This window comes from Pseudochaenichthys georgianus, chromosome 20, assembly GCF_902827115.2.
Source record: "Pseudochaenichthys georgianus chromosome 20, fPseGeo1.2, whole genome shotgun sequence".
NCBI lineage: Eukaryota > Metazoa > Chordata > Actinopteri > Perciformes > Channichthyidae > Pseudochaenichthys > Pseudochaenichthys georgianus.
In genome coordinates this window covers 1,692,074-1,716,274 of record NC_047522.1, presented here as the reverse complement: position 1 = coordinate 1,716,274, position 24,201 = coordinate 1,692,074, and the positions used below count along the sequence as shown (strand labels likewise).

General features: G+C 41.6%; 3 protein-coding genes across 3 annotated transcripts; 1 reads left to right on the top strand and 2 right to left on the bottom strand.

The window, feature by feature from the left end:
• Positions 1 to 6,532: 6,532 nt before the first annotated feature.
• On the bottom strand, positions 6,533 to 7,304 carry LOC117465944 (sperm-associated antigen 16 protein-like). The gene has a single exon (XM_034109055.1). It carries the CDS (start codon positions 7,295 to 7,297, stop codon positions 6,578 to 6,580), a length of 720 nt encoding a protein of 239 aa, XP_033964946.1. The 5' UTR covers positions 7,298 to 7,304; the 3' UTR covers positions 6,533 to 6,577.
• Positions 7,305 to 7,824: 520 nt separating this feature from the next.
• ndufb4 (NADH:ubiquinone oxidoreductase subunit B4) lies at positions 7,825 to 10,086 on the top strand. Its single transcript, XM_034108800.1, has 3 exons — positions 7,825 to 8,037; positions 8,827 to 8,970; positions 9,935 to 10,086. The coding sequence occupies exons 1-3, from the start codon at positions 7,861 to 7,863 to the stop codon at positions 9,995 to 9,997; spliced, it is 384 nt and encodes a 127-aa protein (XP_033964691.1). The 5' UTR covers positions 7,825 to 7,860; the 3' UTR covers positions 9,998 to 10,086.
• A 1,375-nt stretch (positions 10,087 to 11,461) lies between these two features.
• hgd (homogentisate 1,2-dioxygenase) lies at positions 11,462 to 23,857 on the bottom strand. Its single transcript, XM_034108771.2, has 14 exons — positions 23,742 to 23,857; positions 22,759 to 22,830; positions 22,585 to 22,673; positions 20,604 to 20,709; positions 19,943 to 20,002; positions 19,776 to 19,867; positions 19,649 to 19,683; positions 19,460 to 19,539; positions 19,179 to 19,278; positions 18,039 to 18,163; positions 16,334 to 16,438; positions 16,069 to 16,195; positions 14,975 to 15,156; positions 11,462 to 11,791 (listed from the first exon to the last, which is right to left on the bottom strand). Exons 1-14 carry the CDS (start codon positions 23,754 to 23,756, stop codon positions 11,648 to 11,650), a joined length of 1,332 nt encoding a protein of 443 aa, XP_033964662.1. The 5' UTR covers positions 23,757 to 23,857; the 3' UTR covers positions 11,462 to 11,647.
• Between the last annotated feature and the right edge of the window lie 344 nt (positions 23,858 to 24,201).

The window sequence follows — 24,201 nt, the reverse complement described above, 5'->3', positions numbered from 1 at the left end:
GTCATCCCCTCCAGAACAAAGCCGATGGTAATCACTATGAACGGAATCACTGGGAGGCCTTCAATCTATAGGACTGTGGCGGGAGAGATACGTCACCGTTTCCCCACACTCAGGTTCATGTGCAGTTAGTGGGTAACAGTCCTTTTGAAGCAGAGGACACCACCACGTAAGTATTAGTTTCTGTTGACAGGAGCATCTCATCCCAGACAACATGCAATGTGGGGGAAAAGTCACAAACACGTCCTTCGGTAACGGGGGCGGTTACCCCCGAGGCCGAAACAATACTATTATGATGCAGAGCGACCCAGCGACGACACACCTTTCCGTCTTCCACGTTCATCACAATTTGAATAACAGTGTTTGGTGATTCCAATCCATCAGAAACCAGTTCTCTGTTTCTTTGGTGATACGATGGACCAAAGCTAGTTGCTGAAACCATGAGAGAATGCAACATAGCTAAAGAGAAGTCTGGTTGAATCACAAGCCACCTTACAAACCTCGAGTCCAACTTCAACTGGTTCCACACCGTCAAATATTCAGAAACATGTCGGATTTGTTTCAATCAACAATTCAGAAAGGGACAAGTCTTGTCAATGGAGAAATGCTTTCTTCAAAGTATAATCCTCCTACCGGCACACCCAAAGCTCTCGAAATAAAACACTGTCTTATATTTTTTTTTAAAAGGGACGTGTGGCGCAGTGGTCTGTGCATCTGATCATCAGATCGAGGGGAGTGCTGGGGAACTCCAGTTCGAAACCGCCGCCACTGCGTCAGGCCGTTGTGTCCTTGGGCAAGACACTTCACCCGGATTTGCTCCTGTGGGTATTGTCCACAGTACATGTATACTACCAATGTATACTTGTAAAAGCGCCTCGATGACCTCGAGGCGTGAAGATGGACGGTGTGGCGCAGTGCGCTGTGCAATGATCATCAGATCAAGGAGTGAAACCCGCCGCTGCTGCGTCTGTAAAGCCGGTGTGTCCTTGGGCAAGACCCTTCACCTGAACTTGCTCCTGTGGGTATTGTCCACAGTACATGACCATTGCATGATATGTGTAATGTGTATTTCTAAAGCGCTTTGAGCATCTGGAAAAGCGCTATAATAAATGTAAGGAATTATATTTGTGATCTGTAGGCTTTACAATCCTTACGTCTGCGAGTGGTCGCTTCATATTCAGTGTATAGACCAGGGGTGTCAAACTCAAGGCCCGGGGGACAAATTCGGCCCGCGACTTCATTTCATGCGGCCCCTCAAGAGCTTGCAAAGAATATAATATGTTTATTATACGGTTACATGCCGATTTACAGAAGCACGTTGCCCATAAACTACATGTCCCACAATGCATCTCAAATTTGACTTTTTTCTCAGAATTTGACTTTTTTTCTCAGAACAAGTTTTTTTCTCCGAATTTGACTTATTTTCTTCAAAATATTAATTTTTTCTTAGAATTTGCCATTTTCTCAGAATTAGATTTTTTTTTTTAAATCATTTTGTAACATTCTCAGTGAAGAGACTTGCAATGATTTGCCCTAGACTTCTGCTTTTAGACGTAGTTAATTATGAAGTCATTACCCTATCTGATAATAATCCAATGCAGAGGCAATAATGTCATATAATACATTATTTTATAGATATTAAATATTTATATATGTATTTTGATATAGTCTTAAAGTTACAACCGGCCCTTTGAGTGCAACCATAATGCTGATGTGGCCCGCGAAGAAATTGAGTTTGACACCCCTGGTATAGACTGTTCTTAACTCTCTCTTAACCTCACCACTGCCCAACATGAACACAATGTGAGTCTACAGATAAAAACCAACCAACTGGAATATGATCAGATCAGTCCGTGAGGTAAAGATAGTCCCGTAGCATCTGAACCCTTTTTGGTAAAGAGTGATTGATTTGAGTCAGGGTGAGGTATTCCTGCTGGCCTTTCCTCTACTCTGACCTCAGACCGTGACCCTGCTTTGAGGCTGAATCTGCCTCTCACTTCTCATCAGATCAGATTCAGGGTGTTGGCTGTCTCACCTCGTGTCACTCCGGCTTGACATCCCCTCCCCCAATCACCAGCCTCCCTTCCTCTCTCCGTCACATCACTGCGGGCTAGCGAAGGCCAGGCAAACAGAGATGCATGTGTGATATGTGTAAGTCCTCAGTAACAGCGTAGTGATGTCAGCTCGATATATCAGCCTGCTGACCTTTCAGCGTGTAAGGCGGCGGCAAGGGGGGGGGGGGGGGGGGGGTTATTTATGGGCCAATGCAGAATTCATTGACTTTTCCCAGAATCTGTCAGCTTCTCGTGATAAACAAAGCCTCGGTCTGCATCCAGAGGCAGAACGACACCTGCAATCCCTTCATCCTGTCACCGAAAGCTAAGCTCAAAATATTTCAGACGCTAGCAAAAATCTATTTTAGATCAAAGTTGTTTTCATAGCATCCATAACGGCAGCGTGCTGATGCTAAACACAGAGATATCAAGAGTACTGTGGCATTTACACATGCTTTCTTTTGTGTTCCAGCCCTCTCAACCTTTACTTGCCAAAAAGCCGTTTTATTAAAGTGTTGTTCATCATTATTTCCAGGTGAAAAGTAAGTACAGTACAATCCCCAATTTGTGATGAATTTATCATAAATAGATAACTCATATTTGGGAACTCAAAGTGTTTTGAGCTGTGGTCTTGCTAATGGTTTCCATTGGGATACACATGACTCATTATATGCCAGGAACTAAGAAACACAAATGTTGCTTTAAACTTGGCCACAACGCCATTTTGAGTTAACTTAATGCATTTTAAATGGTTTCTTAAGACTCTCCTTAACCTTAGAGAAGCAAAGCAATTAGCATCTCGACCAAAGTTGGTTTTACAAGAACGACGACATGCTGGATACTCATCTTGACAGACACCACATCCACCACCATTAGTGATTCACAGGAGATAAATCCCTGCAGCGAATATCGCCATAAATATCTGAACATTTACGTTAAAGCCGAGAGCTGAGATGAACAAAGCTGAAAGAAAAATGCCAGATTTTCTCAGTTCTGTCTCTGAGCAATTCATCTGCGTAGCTCTGCTTGAAGATGATGGATGCCTGCTGAGTCAATGCCACAATATCTGCCCTGCTCAGTACATTAAAGCAGAGAATATTGCTGAGTACGACCGGATAGCCACTATATAGGTCCGTGGAAAGCTGATTTATTAAGGAAGGAATACTCTCCGACAGGGTGAATACATTTCATAGGTGTATATTAGAAATGGAAGGCAGAGAGAATTGAGGATGAATTGAGAAAAGCAGCATTTCTTCAAAAAGATATCCGGGGGAATACGGAGCCAACACGTCCAGGCAACGAGGCTAAGGCGATTCATCTCCATTACAAAACAAAGCCCGCTGGGATTCAGTTGTATAAACAGGGCAGAGTTCAGTAAAAATAGGCTCAGAGGCAGAGCGATAAAGGGAGGCGAGGCAGGTTCGGTTCCGCTCGAGCCAGGAGGCTTTTCACCCTCATTCCTATTTCTCTTTGGTATGACACGAAGGTCGTGCGGGCTGTGAAGTGGGCAGAGCTGACAGGAGCCGAGGGAGAGGCTTGGGAGGAATCACAAGCAGTCCCAGGCATTAAAGATGGAGACGCAACGTTGAACACTTCTTATAAAAAGGCAGGGGAAGACAACTTTGTGTCCTCAGACCTGAGAAGTGAAGCCAATATGCCTGAACTCGCACTCTTTCTGATATCAAGCAGACGGTGACTCTACTGGTTGCATAAAGAAGTGTGATAGTATAGAAGTCTATAGCTCAGTAAACATTGTATACATGAGTTTATAGTCTCAATTTGTAGTTTAAAGTCTTCCTCAATACAGCAGGAGGATCATTTAGAAAAAGATGTTTCCATTTAGGTTCAAATAAACCATAAAGCAAGGAATGCTTAAGGCCTTAGGACGGCTACGTGGTCCAAATGTCTGACTGTTGGCCAGTATTTTCTCTTCCCGAAAGTTAATTGGAACATTTTGGTTTGCCTAAAAAGCATTTGTTTTAGCATATGGCTGTACTTAGCTCCGACCCCTCGCGTGACTTCTGGCTCCAAAAAGCATGGTGACGGCCAAAATGCCAAACTATAAGTCCTAAATAATGGTTTACAAACCAATGGACGACCTCACGGTGACCTCGTCTGTGGGAGGGAGGGGTGGGCCGGCTGGAGAAAGGTAATATGGGCCTTGGAGGTATAAAAAGTTGGCTGGAAATAGCAAGCCTGCCTCCAGCCACCACCTCATCGACTGTAACTATCTGTGACATTTAGAAAAGGGTCCAAAGTGGCCTAATTACACACTGTAGATGAAAACAAGTCTGGACAGGAAATGCATTCCTCAGTTGCATTCCTATGGGGCAGCAGAGTAATGGAGTCTGGAAATATCATGGAGCAAAGAGCAGCATAACACATTAGGTCATTGTCTGTGAGTCTACTGACCGCATCACGGACCTCTGGTGAGGAATAAGGAGAAAAGTGCTTTTAGTTTGTGGTCGGAAAAGAAACATGCTTCCACTTTCCGAGCCAGAAGAAGCCATTTAAAGAAGACCAAAGCAGCACAAAATCACTTCTGATTAAATCTCGCAAAGGTAGCAGAGGCAGCTGATAGAAATCCTTTGCCTTTTCATTCCCATCTTTCAGTCTGTCACTGTCTCCATATTTATCACATCTTAATATCTGACAAAAGCTTTGCACAGTGAGTGCATCCAAATAAGCGTCAGTCAGCATCACTGATGTACGATAAAGAAAGCCATCAAAAGGATGTGGCAGGATGTAAGGAAAGGACTACTTTTTGTTCCCATTGTGCTCACATTTCAGAAACTTCTCAAAGTTCATTTCCAAGTTCACGAGGTCTGCCGGTTGACAGCTAGGGCCGAATTTTTTTTATATTTCATATGGAGCTAAATCTCTCTCTGAACATTAAGTAGAGGGAGCTTTTTGGCCCGGGAGTGTGGTCTCATATTGAATTTTGAAGTCATAAATGGATGTTTCAAGCTGCAGAGCGGAGGGCGGGTTAGAGGTCCGGAGAGGACAATAAATCACTTGGTCACACGTTCTGTAGCCTCTCCGGATCAAAGAGCTCCCTCAGCATCTCCACACTCAAGTATCAAGGGACAGAAGGGGGAGAAAGAAAACATCTGTGTGAGAAACAATATCTTTATATTGCATAATCCGATTGCAAAGCCACTGAGATGAAGGCTATGTGACACTTCAGCTTCACTTAAATGCATCATGGTGTAATGAAAACAACAGCACCACATGAAATATAGCTGCAAGAATATAACTGATGTTGCACTGTGACAATAACAGGACTTCTTGACATCCTATATGGTATCTGAAAATAAAAACAAGTCATGCAAAAATGGGATTGCTGTAAAAATGGTTCCAGAGCAATGTCAGAGCAGAACACACTGCTTATTTTTACAATGTTTTGCTACCTTATTTTATATAGCCAATGTTTTTCATCCATTAATGTGGCTTTTCTGAAGGCTTTCGGTCTACCCGGACCTAAAGTTGAAATTGCAATATTAGCTGTAAAATGTTACTGCCTGCGTGACTTTGTTCCCATGCTGGCAGGCATTGCTGTGGTTGTAAAAAGGGGGAAATGAGCACTCGTATGAGCAGAAGTGACACGGCTACTTTTCTGGTTTATCTTCGAGTGCAGCTCAGCAGATTCCTGCCTCCTGCTGTTACACAGTATTTCTTTGCTGGTGAAGTTGTATTTCATAGTCACTCTGTGGAAGTCGAGCAAAGCTTGCTAAAGACTGCTCTCTTGTGGATATTTACAAGAATGAAAAGCTTCTAAACTTCAGTAAAATAAATGGATATATCTTCATCACATGAAAAATATGGATGTATGGTAGAGGCAGTGGCGGTTCTAGACCAATTTCACTGGGGGGGCCACTGGGGGGGCCAGTTATTTTCTGAGGGGGGCACAATAAATGCAGGACGAAAAAGAGAACTAGACAGTATGAAGTAATTGCGCATAAGAAAACAATGCAATACAGTTATTGGTATTTGTTTCAGTACACTTATTTATTTCAGATTTATCTTATAGTTATTACTGTTAGCTTCAGCTTAAGTTATAGTGCAATGTTTGCACTAACACCATATTTATATAAAAATAAAAGGCAATGAACAGTTACATCTCTACTTTACATAAGGGTGTCTGCACAATCTCACATTACAGCAACAACATCCTGAGTACCAGAAAATATACATTTAAAAAAAAAAAACTTTTCATTGTTAGGGGGCCACAGGGGTGTCAGAGGTCAGTGTTAGGGGGCACTGGGCCCCCCTGCCCCCCCCCTAGAACCGCCCCTGTGTAGAGGTCCTGTATTTTGGAGGTTAAATATATATATTGTTATGAACATTATGATGACTTTCTATAATTTAAACTATTGTTATACTTTAACCTTTAGACTTTACTGTACGTGTGTTTTTGGAATAGAAGCATGTTTTTTCATATTACATGAACTGTGTTGTATAGGAATAAAAGGCTTCATGAGGAAAGTTATGAGACTGTTTATTTCAACCATTCTCCTGCAGGGACTTCACCTAGTCTGAGTCCTTGCACTCTTTGCAGGTGATGGAGGTTTTTCATGGGTCATGTTCCCTGATCCTTCCTCCCCCAAAGCCTTGTCCTTCTCCAAAGCCACCAGCATGGTCTGCTTTAACACAGTCTGGTATTTCTCATTCATCCGCTTAACTTCCGGCTCGTAATTGTTGCACTGCACGGTGAGCTTCTTCATCTCCTCTATGAGCTTGTTTTTCTCCTGCACCACGCGCTTATACTGCAGGCTGTGGAAGTCTCTGTTCCTCTGCACCCTCTCCAGGGTCAGTGCTCCTGCAGCCGCTGCCCGCCTGTACTCCTCCATCTCCCGCTGCGCAGTCTCCAGTTCGCCGGTCAGACTCTGGTTCTCGGTGTACACCTGTGGCACTAAACCGATTTTCTCTGTATCCAAGCCCCCTCTCTGCACCATCTCGGTCCACTCAGTCTGGAAGCAGTCAAGTGTTTCTGTCATGTTCATGTGGACGAGGAAGGTGCGTAAAAAGTCATCCGCGGCCTCCTGTTTCTGCGGGGTGGAGGGAGCTGTTTTCCGGAGAGCAGCAGCTGCCTCTGCCCGCTCCTGGATCGCTTTCACCGTCGCCTCCAAATCCTCCTCTCCTTCCGTCAGACTCCAGTCATCCCCCAGAGAAACCTCTTCATACTGAAAGCCATCCTCACTTTCAGACAGAGAGACCTTCTCTTTGACTTTCTTATCTGCGCTCATTGTTCCGTTTGAGACTGTTTGGAGTTGCTATGGTGACGATCCTGGCATTATTTCTAACGCAGCACAACATGGTCTTAATAAGTCCATATATTCACTTGCATTGTCTCGTTTTTCCCGTATTGTGAGCATATTTGCTTCTTCTTTTTTAAGTAAATGTATACAAGTTAATAATTTGTATAATAATATAATAATTCATTTTTTGGGTGACCATGAAAAATAACATATTTGCCCCATGTGCATCTGTTACATAAACAAAATATATATATATATATTAAAGGTATAAACGTGGTTTCTGATCCTGATTTCACACATTTCATTATAGATTTTTCCCCTGTGAGTAAATTAAGTTATTATCTTCCAACAAATTCCTTGTAATTTGTTTAATAATCGCAATAGGCTACTTATCACTAGAAATAAGTAGGAATCTTTATTTCAATCCCTGGTGTATTCCCCTGAGGTTAGTGGGTTCCTGTTAAGAGAAATGCCCCACACATGTCCTTTCTTTTATAGCTGTTGTAACCGCGAGATTTCACGAGATCCCGTTTGCTCCATCGTCCACAATCATGGCGGACTACAAGGAGGCGCCCTTGGCTTCTCGACCAAAAACACTGGACCCAAACGAGTATTTTAACCTCTCTCTGGAGTACCGCCGGGCCGAAGAGGAAAGGTCGGCTATACGGTCCAACCTGAAGCTCCAGTACCAGACTCAGCTGAACAACCCGCACAGAAAGGCCCTCATTGTGAGTGTTACCCTTCAAAGTGGCTACATGCTAACGTTAGCATCAGAACCAGGTTTATTGTTAACACATACAAGCAATTCGCCTTGGTGTGTTTTGAGGCAGACATAGACACAGTCAAAGAAGATGCATTGTAAGAAAATTACCATGAAATAAAACAATGACAAGACGGGACTTAATGTGTGTAGAGTTGAAGCTAACCTACAGCAATGTTTTACTTTGCAGTGTCCTTGTTTTCTTTCTGTTGTGTTTTTCTTATATTATGTGAAGTGCCACAGTGTTGCAATGTGTTAGAGAAAGAGGTAAAGCAGTTAAGCACATGATTTAACATACATTTGTACTTGCCTTTGACAGTTGCATGGTCGAGATATCTCCTATTTATCAACAGACGAACATGAAACTACTACACTCACAACACTTAATATTGACTTACTCAGTTTGTCTTACTACTGCTACTTCTGTCCTTTACTTATCATGGACTGTATATATAAAGGACATAGTAGGAAAAGCACAACTGACACTGTTACATTAACAATGGCTATTTACTTAATGAAGTGTCCTAGTAGTCCATGGCAATGTTACAGTGAGCCAGTATGCCCATTGCCCAACACCAGAACCACGTGTCATAATGCACTCACACAAAAGTCCTTATCTTTTATACTTGTGTTTAAAGAGAAAACGTATTTGCTGTAGTAATACAATATGTAAATACACGTTGCCATGTCATTTTTCTCCAATGCAAAGACTTACTAATACATTGAAATGGATTTGCTTACCTGTGTGTGTTTACAGGAAGACCCGGCCCTGAATCGCTGGATGTATGCCCGGTCCCACACCTACCCTCACTTCAAGGCCACATTCAAGACCTCTCTGACTGGGCTCCTGTTTGGAGTGGTGCCTATCGTTGCCCTTTACTACCTCTTCAAGACAGACCGGGTATAAGACAACATGCATCTACTTACTTACTTACTTCCTTCATCACTTACTTACTTACTTACTTCCTTCCTTCCTTCCTTCCTTCCTTCATCACTTTCTTCCTTCATCACTTCCTTCCTTCCTTTCTTTCTTTTCTTTCTTTCTTTCTTTCTTTCTTTCTTCTTTCTTCCTTCCTTCCTTCCTTCCTTCCTTCCTTCCTTCCTTCCCTCCTTCCCATCATGTTTAATAACTACACCATCATTTAGTATTCACCTTAAGTCCGTTTACTATTGATTGAGTGGCATGTATTTGTCTGTGCGCAAAACTACAAATACATCAAACATGGGCACATATATTGATCACTTGGAAAACCATTTAATCGCAGATTTCGGTCTCTTTGGAATTTTTAAGACTTAAAAACCAAAATTAGAACAGACAAATAATTTATTCCCAAATATTCTTGCAGTTATTAAGAGTACTAAGATGCCAAGCTGGAGGTCAAAACACAAGTGATTTCACTTTATATAATCCAGTGAACAACACAGTACACACAGTAGTAGTACCATGCAGCACTAGCTAATTTAAAACACTGAAAATACCTTTTACAAAAGTTAGCCTTAAATAATCCTTCAATTTTTATATTAATGAATGGCATCATGGATCTGAAAGCTATTCAGCTGAGGATTGGAGCTCAGCATCTGAATCCCTTTTTTTGTCAGTGCCATTCATATTTGAATCAAATGCTTTATTGTCATGGAGATTCAGCGTCTAAATCCTCACCGATATGAATTCAAGGGAGAATTGTGTGCAATTGTCAGACTGCTGAGCCTCAAATTCGCTTCCTCTTTCCGCTGGGAGGACAAAAGGCTGCTTGACAATCACAAAAAGCTCACCCATAAAACAATCTTTTGAGAACATGTCTGGAAGGTGACATGACTTTGTTGCCATGGAATCAGCGTTAACCCATCGTGTGTGTGTTTTACAGGACAAGAAGGAGGCGGATATTAAAGCTGGAAAGTACGATCGCCGGTTCTCGCTGACATCATGAGCTGCGCTGAGACCTTCATGTTCTAGTGATGCCAGTGTCTGTAATATTATTATTATTATTAACTGAATAAAATTATATTGTCAAAAACAGTCTTGTGGTTTTAATTGGTGAGTTAAAGGTGTGAGAAATACAGTAGACACCGGGGCAGTGAGGCTTACAACACACATTAAAATCTGCACAGGTAAAGGGAGACGATCACTTACGCATAGGGATGGGTACCGATCCCCGGGGCTGAATTATTAAAGGCTGTGGTACCGTTAACCCTTTCATGCATGAACTATGAAAGCCTCAGTCAGGATCTTTTTACCAAGTGTTTTTACTGCTCTTGGTGCATGAAAAACTATTTGAACTCTTTTTTTTTTTAAATCTAGTTTTTTCAAAGAGATTTTTATTTGTCCACTCAGGCGGACAATATGCGTTCAGGGTTTGAACTGAAGAGATGTACACATAAGCGCATAGGTGCGCCTCAGATGAGGCCCCCCTCCACAAGGTGTGGCCCCCTCCACAAGGTGAGGCCCCACACAGTCTGCATGATCTGCCTGTAGGGAGGGACGGCCCTGGGAACAACAGCAGCAGTACCAGTATGAATTGTAGTTGACATATAGCCAGTGATGCATGACGTCCACTGTAGTGGACAGGTGGTTAACCATGATTTCCTGAAAACATAACATCAATACTTTGATAATTTATAAATTATGATTCCTTAGTTGTTACTTGATGTCACCACATGTTTTATACCTGCAGGGAGCGCTTTCCATAAAAGGATTGGCAGGATATAGATGGGTGACTTGGTCCATGTGGCTTTCTGTCGTCCATCTTGGTTTAGAGACATGTATCATGCACTTACACTGACTCTCCACTGAGGGGCAGTGTATGGGATGATGCAATAGGGTCCTATGTAGTGGCTGATGGTGCAACTATGCAAAAAACAACAATGCATATACAAAAAAACACCTTTTGAAAAGCTGTAGTAGTGACCTCGATGCATGAAAGGGTTAAGCTCCAACGTTATCGGTCTTTTTATCGGTACTGGAGACATCTAAAAAAATGAGATCTTATGCTACACAAACATTATATTGCAGTTTTAGTGTCGCCAACTCTAATACGCAAAAAGACTGCAAAATGCGTCTTATGATTATTTGTAGTATTAGTGTGAAATATTATGCATTTCATTTAAATAAGCAATGTTAATTTTGTTCACACTTTGTGTAGTTAGTTTACCTTCTTTTTTTCTCCGAAAGAACCGATAAGAGTACCGTTAAAAGACCGGATCGATAAAAGTAGTAGTACCGTTAAAACCTTAACGATACCCATCCCTACTTACGCACGCACCATGTTAGTTCTGACCAGTCCAAGGTCCTGAAATCAGGTACAGACATACAATATTCTAAAAGACTAGTAAAGCAGGAGACACAGAAACTAGGCAGCCTCGTTTTGATTTTGAGGTTTGACAAACACCAACGCTTTGCTTTAATCTTTATTGTGCTACTCCAATCTTGTCTGCTTGGAAGCAATGACTGAATTTCTTCAGAAACAGACAAAGAAATCCACGTTTCAGAAACATTAGATGTATTATATTAAGGTCAAATTACTTGTTTTTGTCTATGTATAACATATACTAAACACTACTATATTTGGTTTGGGTTTCTTCTACTGTTTGCTGGGCTTCCAGTTGGGGTTGAAGTGGCTGCGCAGAGATTCCCAGCAGTGGTAGTAGCTCTTATCGAGTCTCTGGCATGTTTCTAGACCCCACTTTGTGACGGCCATGCTGAAGGAGGACTCAAACATGAACGCCTGCAGAACAGAAAATACAGGAAACAGATATAATACATGAACGCACTGCTTTTATATCTAACTTCTTTAATGATGCTTCTCTAGTTTACCTTAAAACTTCATATGCAGAGGTGGGAAGTAGTAAAATACTTTGTTACTGTACTTAAGTACAGGTTTCTGGTATCAGTACTTTACTCCACTACTTATTTTTCTGACGACTTTTTACTTTGACATCTTACATGTTGAACACAAATACCTGTACTTTCTACTTCTTATATGTTGAACACAAATACCTGTACTTTCTACTTCTTATATGTTGAACACAAATACCTGTACTTTCTACTTCTTACATGTTGAACTCAAATACCTGTACTTTCTACTTCTTACATGTTGAACTCAAATACCTGTACTTTCTACTTCTTACATGTTGAACTCAAATACCTGTACTTTCTACTTCTTACATGTTGAACACAAATACCTGTACTTTCTACTTCTCTCATGTTGAACTCAAATACCTGTACTTTCTACTTCTTACATGTTGAACCCAAATACCTGTACTTTCTACTTCTTACATGTTGAACTCAAATACCTGTACTTTCTACTTCTTACATGTTGAACTCAAATACCTGTACTTTCTACTTCTTACATTTTGAACACAAATACCTGTACTTTCTACTTCTTACATGTTGAACTCAAATACCTGTACTTTCTACTTCTTACATGTTGAACTCAAATACCTGTACTTTCTACTTCTCACATGTTGAACTCAAATACCTGTACTTTCTACTTCTTACATGTTGAAGACAAATACCTGTACTTTCTACTTCATACATGTTGAACCTAAATACCTGTACTTTCTACTTCTTACATGTTGAACACAAATACCTGTACTTTCTACTTCTTACATGTTGAACACAAATACCTGTACTTTCTACTTCTCACCTGTTGACCTGTACTTTCTACTTCTTACATGTTGAACCCAAATACCTGTACTTTCTACTTCTTACATGTTGAACACAAATACCTGTACTTTCTACTTCTCACATGTTGAACTCAAATACCTGTACTTTCTACTTTCTACATGTTGAACCCAAATACCTGTACTTTCTACTTCTTACATGTTGAACACAAATACCTGTACTTTCTACTTCTTACATGTTGAACACAAATACCTGTACTTTCTACTTCTTACATGTTGAACACAAATACCTGTACTTTCTACTTCTTACATGTTGAACACAAATACCTGTACTTTCTACTTCTTACATGTTGAAGACAAATACCTGTACTTTCTACTTCATACATGTTGAACCTAAATACCTGTACTTTCTACTTCTTACATGTTGAACACAAATACCTGTACTTTCTACTTCTTACATGTTGAACACAAATACCTGTACTTTCTACTTCTCCACATGTTGAACTCAAATACCTGTACTTTCTACTTCTTACATGTTGAACTCAAATACCTGTACTTTCTACTTCTTACATGTTGAAGACAAATACCTGTACTTTCTACTTCATACATGTTGAACCTAAATACCTGTACTTTCTACTTCTTACATGTTGAACACAAATACCTGTACTTTCTACTTCTTACATGTTGAACTCAAATACCTGTACTTTCTACTTCTTACATGTTGAACACAAATACCTGTACTTTCTACTTCTTACATGTTGAACACAAATACCTGTACTTTCTACTTCTCACATGTTGAACTCAAATACCTGTACTTTCTACTTCTTACATGTTGAACCCAAATACCTGTACTTTCTACTTCTTACATGTTGAACACAAATACCTGTACTTTCTACTTCTCTCATGTTGAACTCAAATACCTGTACTTTCTACTTCTTACATGTTGAACCCAAATACCTGTACTTTCTACTTCTTACATGTTGAACACAAATACCTGTACTTTCTACTTCTTACATGTTGAACTCAAATACCTGTACTTTCTACTTCTTACATTTTGAACACAAATACCTGTACTTTCTACTTCTTACATTTTGAACACAAATACCTGTACTTTCTACTTCTTACATGTTGAACTCAAATACCTGTACTTTCTACTTCTCACATGTTGAACTCAAATACCTGTACTTTCTACTTCTTACATGTTGAACACAAATACCTGTACTTTCTACTTCATACATGTTGAACCTAAATACCTGTACTTTCTACTTCTTACATGTTGAACACAAATACCTGTACTTTCTACTTCTTACATGTTGAACTCAAATACCTGTACTTTCTACTTCTTACATGTTGAACACAAATACCTGTACTTTCTACTTCTTACATGTTGAACACAAATACCTGTACTTTCTACTTCTCACATGTTGAACTCAAATACCTGTACTTTCTACTTCTTACATGTTGAACCCAAATACCTGTACTTTCTACTTCTTACATGTTGAACACAAATACCTGTACTTTCTACTTCTCACATGTTGAACTCAAATACCTGTACTTTCTACTTCTTACATGTTGAACTCAAATACCTGTACTTTCTACTTCTTACATGTTGAACACAAATACCTGTACTTTCTACTTCTTACATTTTGAACACAAATACCTGTACTTTCTACTTCTTACATGTTGAACTCAAATACCTGTACTTTCTACTTCTCACATGTTGAACTCAAATACCTGTACTTTCTACTTCTTACATGTTGAACACAAATACCTGTACTTTCTACTTCATACATGTTGAACCTAAATACCTGTACTTTCTACTTCTTACATGTTGAACACAAATACCTGTACTTTCTACTTCTTACATGTTGAACACAAATACCTGTACTTTCTACTTCTTACATGTTGAACCCAAATACCTGTACTTTCTACTTCTTACATGTTGAACTCAAATACCTGTACTTTCTACTTCTTACATGTTGAACCCAAATAGAAGAGGGACCAATGGAGACGTTGTCATGTTGCCGTTGTTCAGCATGGAAACATTCATTAGCTAACAATGACATTATTGTTCTATTAATATAAAGGGAGGTCAGGTACTCTTTAAAACAGCTGCTAGTTATGGGTACTTTTTACTGAAGTACATTTCAAAGCCTCTTTACTTTTACTTGAGTAAAGAAGTTTAGTTTAGTCAGTACTTCTACCTTTACCAGAGTATTTTTAAACACGAGTATCTGTACTTCTACTTGAGTAAAGGATGTGTGGACTTGTGCCATCTTTCTTACCATGGTGCCTTCGGCCACCCTCTCAGGTCTGAGCTCGGAGCTGCTGTTCTTCTCGAAGCACTCTCCATCGGGGCCGTGGGGGGTCATCATGCTGTGCAGGCTGCCCCCCCCAGGCTGGAAACCCTCTGCTTTGGCTTCATAGTGGCCTTTGATCAGGCCCATGAACTCGCTCATGCAGTTACCTAAAGAAACAGACAGGAGGCGCTGTAACACAGGTTGAGGTTCCAGTATAAAAGGCACTGATGTCCACTAGATGGCCTTATAGATCTGTGGTGGAAGCAGGCAAAAGGGGCTGTGGAGGGGCCTGAAAAGACCCGTACAGCAGGTGGCTTTTATCACCTGCTGACTTGACACTGGTTGGGTGAAAAGGACATGTTCGTTTCCTTTCATGATAGAGTCAACATAAAACCAATTGACTTAATTTTAGCCACATCTAAACTCCTTTTCGACCCTTCCACACATGCACTGCAACCCTAGACGTTACCCAGACGAGCTTTACGTGGGAACGCCAATGTCTGAATCATTTGCACCACATGTTAAACAGACTTTACAATGCCAAGCACAAAGTCTCACAACATCCGACCCATGAGTGAATTGTTGATTTCTTTGTTGGTTTTGTATTTCTCCTGGCTCGAGGCAGAAAGAAAACCAATATTAGAGGGTTAAGAAGACGTCATTTAGACGGCAATTAAATTGTCTAACTGGAGAGATGATGAGATCTGGTAACTCCTTTTCATAGAGGCGGACGATAAACAGACGAATAAACGAAAATACAAAATAATTGGTAGTTTGTGACCAAGTTACCAAACCGTGTTGTGACCGCGGTGCAATCCGGGTCATGTTGGGCCTCCTGCACGCTCTGCCAACACGTCAACAGAATCTTTTCATGAAGCAAGATTGTCCCTCTAACACGGGCAATCTCCCGTCGTGTGCTACATGCGTTCAAGGAAATCTACGGATAAAGTGCGGACCTGATTCTCGGGACATTCTCCAGAGCTTTTATTAGAAAACAGAGCTATTTCTCAGAAGTCTTGTTCTCCTCTCGTGCAAAAGGCAAGAGATGAATCCATGTGAGTGTGTTATTGGGGTCTTACGGTGATAGTATGGAGGACGGAAGGTGTTGTCAGCCACGCCCCAGCGAGGGGGGAAGATGACAAAGTCAGCGATGGCCACACCTGGACGCGTGGATTTGGCGGTCAGCACGGTGAAGATGGATGGATCCTAGAAGAAGATCAGTAGATGACGAGGGCGTGGTAGAGTAGTGAGACTTACATGTACTTCCAGGGCTTCAAGTAAAGAGGAATGAACTGATTTGTGTTCTGTATATTAAAAAGTAGCATGTCTGAATATGTCTCTCACCGCATGGTCGAAGGCCACAGCGTTGATAACCATGAAGTTCTTCAGGTTGTATTTGTACGGTGTGTAGTTGCCGTGCCAAGCCACCACATTGAACGGAGAGAAATCCTACATGCAGAGCACAGAGGCAAACAAATAAGACGAGTCTGCCCAAGCAACAAACACAAAGGACTTTCAATTGAGCTTCTCACGGGGAAAAGGGAATAATGAATAATGTCTTTGTAATCTTAAATTCTCAGAGAGAGCACTTCTTGACATAAAGAGAAAAAACGGGTCGTAATGAAAAGGGTTGATTGTGAAAGAGGGTGTGCTTCTTTCTTCTCTTCCATCCCCCTGTTCTTTGTGAAACCAGGCTCCGGGTATTATGGGGTAATTGGCTTCACAATCAAACTTTCCCAAACTTTGGGCATTTTGACGCTCGTGGCGGCGCAGCTCGGGGGGAGAAGAGCAGTTACAGTGGGTGCAGAGATATATTTATTTCATCTTGATTGTTAAAACCACGGCAATTTCATATAGTTTCTCTGTTCTGATAATGCCACCGCGAAAAAGACATTGACCAGCAGCTCTAAAAATCAATATAGTTCATTACGACTCAAGCTGCCTCCTCAGTGACCTGCATGCTCCTCACACACATCAACAGCTAGCACACACACACAGAATAAAAAACACATATGCATACTCTAACATGTGTGCATATGTGAATGATTTAACCAAAACATAAAAGGAAAGAAGGAAACAAAATCACAATTTACAGTCCCTGCCATACAAAAACCCAATCTCTTGGACGGTAATCCGTGGTAACTCTCCTACATTCGATTAAAATGAGGGGGGAAATGTAGGAGAGTACACACATGCACACAACACACAAACATATTGGCCCAGTCAAGCAAATAATAAGTTAATTTGAGCAATTTCAGCACTCTGCAGGGGAACAAAACAGCAGGATCAGACGGGAGCAGCAGCATCTCCCCCCAGATGAGGCCGACGCTCCCTCCCCACCTTATTCTCTCACCCCTGCATCCCCCCCCCCCCCCCTGCTCGGGACCCCAGGAACAGTTTCAGGTGCAGCCGTGACCTCTGACCCCCAGCACCGAACAGGGGGCGGACACTCCAGGCGAGGCAGCGAGAGATGGCATTTTTTTGTTTTGCTACAAAAAACGGCATCTCGCCCTTGTGTAATTCATACAATGAATAATAACAGAGTAGTTTGACATGGTTTCCACGGTTACAACCCCCCCCCGAACCTCTCCCCCCTGTCTCTGTATAAAAAAAAAACCTCCTGTCACACATTATGTGTCGATCCAATTATACGCCCAACAGGACATTCGGGGAGGGGCGGGATCATTCACTGAGGGAAATGCGGGGAAATTAATGCTTAACTTGGGAAAGGTTTTTCCGACAAAGCACAGCCTCACAGGCACACCGTCAGTAACTCCTGAATGCCTTAACTAATTACGAGTGATTAAGGCTCATAAGGGAGTCGAGGCGGAAACCCGCTGAAGGGATAACAGCACACACTTCGATATTAAACCATCAGGCATGGCAGCAGCCCCTAATGGATCATATGCTTCACTTGGACAGCTTCCTGTTAGTCATTGTTGCGGTTCGATGGTGTTTACTGAAGCAAACGCAAACCTAAATAGGCCAAGTATGCCAAATGTGTCAATGTACTGACTCGCACACACTGCAAGGGGACACATGCACACACCTGTTGGCATGCAAAGAGCTTTCCTTGGTACTTGTTGATGACGGTGTAACCTGTGGCCACCTCGCGGTCCTCGTACCAAGCAACTGGACACAGGAAGTCTCGAGGGTTGGCCAGACCATTGGCTCCTGCAAGACAAACATGGCAGTCATACATACGCACCGTCATGTCTATTGAACTACTTTTCATTTTATGTGAAGTATGTTGCGTATTCCATTGCTGGAACAGCCTGGGACTTCAGATTTTAATTCCCAAAGCTATGTTTAGGCTATTGTTCATATGACAACAACGCCTTTGAATCTTTGAAACACACACTCCAAAAACTTGAAATCTATATTAACAATACACCCTAGCAATTATGTGAGGCTGTCATAGTAGTAGTAAGAGAGCTAAATGCTAACGTCAGGATGCTACCATGCTCACAATGACAATGCTAACATGCACTTAATCATAATGTATTTTACAATGTTTACGCGCTAATATTTGACTAAACACAAATACAGCTATGGCTTGTGGGAAACTTTATGAATCAACTACCGTACTTTTCGGACTATAAAGCGCACCTGCATATAAGCCGCAGCAGCTAAATTGTCCGTCTGTCTTGCTCTCGTTCTGTCTTTCGGTTCCACTTTTACTTTGGCGCGCTACCTGTCTCACTCTTTTCCGGCCTCCAGCTTTTCCTGCTGGAGCCCGCCGCTTAGAGGTGGCGGGCGCGGACTGGTCCTAGAGCCCATAGAGTTAAAGGTGGTTAATTTTACCTGTAAAATCCATAGATTTAGGAGGTTCCCTAGTGGCCGTTAGCTGTACAAAAAAAATGGGGGAAAAAGTCGCGGCTTATCGTCCGAAAAGTACGGTACTTTGACACATTAAGGCTTTCCAGCAACATTGTCTCTGACCTCAAATAAGGCAATATGAATTGTTTCCATCAAATCTCAAATAAAGGGTTTAATAAGCTTAGACTGAAGTCGATCCTAAAAACGATATGTTGAGTTTAACCCAAGATCAAATGTACGTCAAAGCCTCTTGAACCCATTTCTGTTTTCCTGTCTTAAATATGTATCCTTGTTGATGTTGCAAATGGAGCTGCTGTGATTGAATTCAGACTCGATTTGACGGTCAAGTACTTTCTTATCTCGCACACACCTATAGGCCCCAGGTCAGGGAGTTCATAATGGGCTCCGTACACCTCCAGTATGTATCCTCTGGTTTCCCCAAACACATCCACACTGAAGCGCATCCCTTGCTGGACAAAACACAGAAGAAGTGAAAGGATATTTAGTACTGTTTTTAATGTACTGAAGCTTATGGGTTATTTATTTTGAAGGCTTTTGTTGAAAAAGACCAAAATATGCTAATTGGGCTGTGAAGACACGGAGGCACATTTCTGTGTGAAAACTTGTGGAGATGAAAAACATAGATCTCACCTGGATGACACAGATCTCGTTCGGCTCGACCATTATCTTCCCAAACTCTGTGGTGATCAAAATCTCACCCTGCTGCGGGACTACAGACACAAACAGAACATTTGAAGAAAGAGAAAAGCTGAGAATTGGGCTATCGTTGTTCTTCTTGTGATAGATGACAGTGAAAACATCAACAAGCCTTTTCCTCACCAATCAGAAAGTCTCCGTCTGAGTTGTTGAAGCACCTGCAACAAGAACATATCAAAAGAGAGGGCTTAGAAAGGATCTGCTTAGGAGGATTTGATATAATGCATATTATACACTAATATGTCCTCACCTGTCAACCATGGAGGTGTTGCAGGTGAACATGTGGATGCCGATGCCGTTGCGGGATTTGGCATCTCCCGCTCCACAGAGAGTGTGCAGACCCTGCAACATGAAGAAATAACTATGAGTTAACTCAAGATCTTTAATTGTAAAGTAATATGTGGAAATTGAACTCACAGCCACAAAGTCCACTTCCTTCTCCGTAGATTTGGGGATGGTGAACGGCAGCCATCGCATCTGTGAGAGGAACCAGAGTTACTTATTCAGTATTTAAAGTATTAAATGCTCTCAAGACAACATTTCTCAAATAGCTTCTTACTATGAATAGTGAAATCCTACATGAGGAATTTCTGATTTGCTGTTGTTGCCATGCGAAATGTATGTACATCTGCCTCCTATTAGCCTTCTATCTGGTTCAAGATAGGTAAGTAACCCTAACAACCATTGGATATAAATGTGTGGCTTTCCTCGCTAAAATTGGCAGAAATGTCCATCAAATCTAATCAAACAACACCCACACAGACAACAAAGGAAATTAAATTGAAGTAAAACACTTTGATGCAACAATAGATTACTAGCTTGACATTTTCTGAAACACTCTAATTCACTTTCTTGCAGACACTTAAAATACCTTTCTCATAATATATGCAGCTAGCAGCCTAGCGAATTAGCTTAGCGTAAATAATGGAAACATTGTGTTATCTCAATTGGCACTAGTTAGTGTTTTCAGATATTTTATGAAATACATTTTCTAAACATAATACATGTATTGACTTGTGAATGTGTTATTCTATTGAGTATACTAAAAATGTTTCGGTTTTCTCTGACATTTTTATACCTGGTTGGGGTCAGGCTCCACCTCGTTCCAGTTCTCTGTCAGATTCCCACAAGGCACGGCGGTAAAAGGCTTATGTTTGACAGATGGCAAGATACGGTAAAACCAGCTGGAGGAAGAAGAACAACATGTTGAGTTATTCCTCTGTCTCACCTTCATTTGGATTTAAAGGTCACCTATTGTGCAAAATCCACTTCTTCATGTCTTTTCTACATCAACATGTGTCCCCTCTTCTTCATGTCTCTTCTACATCAACATGTGTCCCCTCTTCTTCATGTCTCTTCTACATCAACATGTGTCCCCTCTTCTTCATGTCTCTTCTACATCAACATGTGTCCCCTCTTCTTCATGTCTCTTCTACATCAACATGTGTCCCCTCTTCTCCATGTCTCTTCTACATCAACATGTGTCCCCTCTTCTCCATGTCTCTTCTACATCAACATGTGTCCCCTCTTCTTCATGTCTCTTCTACATCAACATGTGTCCCCTCTTCTTCAGGTCTCCTCTACATCAACATGTGTCCCCTCTTCTCCATGTCTCTTATACATCAACATGTGTCCCCTCTTCTTCATGTCTCTTCTACATCAACATGTGTCCCCTCTTCTTCATGTCTCTTATACATCAACATGTGTCCCCTCTTCTTCATGTCTCTTCTACATCAACATGTGTCCCCTCTTCTTCATGTCTCTTCTACATCAACATGTGTCCCCTCTACATCAACATGTGTCCCCTCTTCTTCATGTCTCTTCTACATCAACATGTGTCCCCTCTTCTCCATGTCTCTTCTACATCAACATGTGTCCCCTCTTCTCCATGTCTCTTCTACATCAACATGTGTCCCCTCTTCTTCATGTCTCTTCTACATCAACATGTGTCCCCTCTTCTTCAGGTCTCCTCTACATCAACATGTGTCCCCTCTTCTCCATGTCTCTTCTACATCAACATGTGTCCCCTCTTCTTCACGTCTCTTCTACATCAACATGTGTCCCCTCTTCTTCACGTCTCTTCTACATCAACATGTGTCCCCTCTTCTTCATGTCTCTTCTACATCAACATGTGTCCCCTCTTCTCCATGTCTCTTCTACATCAACATGTGTCCCCTCTTCTCCATGTCTCTTCTACATCAACATGTGTCCCCTCTTCTCCATGTCTCTTCTACATCAACATGTGTCACCTCTTCTTCACGTCTCTTCTACATCAACATGTGTCCCCTCTTCTCCATGTCTCTTCTACATCAACATGTGTCCCCTCTTCTCCATGTCTCTTCTACATCAACATGTGTCCCCTCTTCTCCATGTCTCTTCTACATCAACATGTGTCCCCTCTTCTTCATGTCTCTTCTACATCAACATGTGTCCCCTCTTCTCCATGTCTCTTCTACATCAACATGTGTCCCCTCTTCTTCACGTCTCTTCTACATCAACATGTGTCCCCTCTTCTTCATGTCTCTTCTACATCAACATGTGTCCCCTCTTCTCCATGTCTCTTCTACATCAACATGTGTCCCCTCTTCTTCACGTCTCTTCTACATCAACATGTGTCCCCTCTTCTTCATGTCTCTCCTACATCAACATGTGTCCCCTCTTCTTCATGTCTCTTCTACATCAACATGTGTCCCCTCTTCTTCATGTCTCTTCTACATCAACATGTGTCCCCTCTACATCAACATGTGTCCCCTCTTCTTCATGTCTCTTCTACATCAACATGTGTCCCCTCTTCTTCATGTCTCTTCTACATCAACATGTGTCCCCTCTGTGTAAAGAGACTCTGAATGTTTCAGGAAAAAATATTCTCTCTTTTTGTCCTGATCCATTTCTATAAAAACCTGTCTGAAAATGAGCTGATCAGATTTTGGCTACTGTATGATGTCATAACGATTTTTTTAGGCTTGTGTAACCATTAGCCAATCAGCAACCAGGTATAAAATAGGGGACATTTAAAGTGGTTAGTCTGATCATTTCAATGTCAGAAAATAGGTGAACACCTCCTCTTATTGGCCGGCCGGGGGCAGGTGAAGGCTGAGCCGGAGAGCTGCTCCGAGTAGAGGCCGTACGGACACACCTGGGGGTTATTCTGTAGAGATAATACAATCGTCAATGGCTATTTAATCACCTCTTATGACTGCCACATAGTGTGTGTTTGTAGATGTGTGTGTTACCTGTCCCTCAGGTAGAGATCCGGGACAGCGAGGGTCTTCAGAAGACAAATCGTTCCCGAAGCCGCTCATGTACTGCGAGAGATATTCAAGTTGAGAGAAAAAAGAGAAGAATCCCATGAAAACACCATGCGGCTTCATTGTAATGCAGGATAAATGTGTTCATGCTGGTTATAATTAAATGTGAAGGCTTGTCATTAAGACGTGTCTTTTTCTTAATTGTTGTCATATTGATTCACATTAGATCTATGATAAAACAAACTGCAGTTATGCCACATTTCCCCCCTTGCAGTCATCCATTATGTTTGTGTTATTGTGATACAGAGACAGACTAATTACACTGATATCCGCCACAGTACTCTATGATCAATATTGCAATTATGACAGGATTATTACTCCGTCTGCACCACCGAAGTCTTCTTTTAAACACGAAGAACTTAAAGAAAGACTACAGAAATCTTGCTGAGTCATTGTTAGTCTGCAGAAAACACACAGCAGGCACGGATGGGTTGCATATGTGCGCGTTCACGTGCCGTGCTTTTGCTCCAATAAAGGTTAATCAAATTGAATTGAATTTAACTTAAAGTGACACAACTGGCAAAAACATCAAGTTAGGTTGAGTTAGGTTAGGTATCAAAAGGTTAAAATGTGTGAACTGTCAGTCATAAAAACTTCATTTTTAAATTATCTTTGGGAGAAAACGGGTCAAAAAGAGACAATGTCCTCGGTTTAAATGCCTAATACTTAAAACATGCATGCAGAAAGACATTTCGTATATTCTATTGAGTGTTTCTCACTGAAACAGTGTTGCTCTGTGAAGCTGACACCACATCTGGGCAGCTGCTGAATGCAGTGCTCTGATTGGCTGGAGGCACCGCCGCCCTTCAGCCAGCCGCTCTGCTTCTGTTGTTAATGATGACTGCTAAACTTTGCAGGTAATTATCTAGTTTTAAACATTATGTACAATAGAAAGAATGCGTCCTTACCTTGAGTCCGGCCATGCTGCCGTCTGGTGAAGCTGATAAAGTCTCTCAGCGGTTACAGATTAACTTGCAGAACGTTTTCCCTTGGACCAAAATCCACTGCAGGGCGCGCGCATGCCGGTAAAGGAACACAGAGGGGGGAAAGGGGGCTGGGTTTATGCTGTTTCTCAATATGGCTTCAATTAACCCCGGACCGTATCTGTGACGCTCCCGCAGAGGGTCGGATGGTCGAAATGTGCAAACAGTGACCAGAGACACCGCCAAGACAAACACTGGCACTGGTTTAAAGCTTGGAGAGCAGCAGTTCAGGTTATAGTTTCTGTTCTGCTGTCATGGTAACATGACCTATTGGCCTCATGTTGATAAAGGGATAAGAAATCTGACTGCGAGATACCATAAACCTTTAATCAGTATTGGACATTCACTAAAGGACTTAAAGTGCTATTGTGAGCGACTCAAGATG

Bases quoted from the DNA above. Each gene is read 5' to 3' on its own strand.
- LOC117465944 (XM_034109055.1), bottom strand. From the start codon at position 7,297: ATGAGCGCAGATAAGAAAGTCAAAGAGAAGGTCTCTCTGTCTGAAAGT.
- hgd (XM_034108771.2), bottom strand. The intron at 22,674-22,758 runs GTAACACACACA...TTATCTCTACAG, and splicing joins GATCTCTACCTGAGGGACAG to AATAACCCCCAGGTGTGTCC. The intron at 16,196-16,333 runs GTGAGAGACATA...ATCTTCTTCTAG, and splicing joins CTGTGGCCTTCGACCATGCG to GATCCATCCATCTTCACCGT.
- ndufb4 (XM_034108800.1), top strand. From the start codon at position 7,861: ATGGCGGACTACAAGGAGGCGCCCTTGGCTTCTCGACCAAAAACACTG. The intron at 8,038-8,826 runs GTGAGTGTTACC...GTGTGTTTACAG, and splicing joins CGCACAGAAAGGCCCTCATT to GAAGACCCGGCCCTGAATCG. The intron at 8,971-9,934 runs GTATAAGACAAC...TGTGTTTTACAG, and splicing joins ACCTCTTCAAGACAGACCGG to GACAAGAAGGAGGCGGATAT.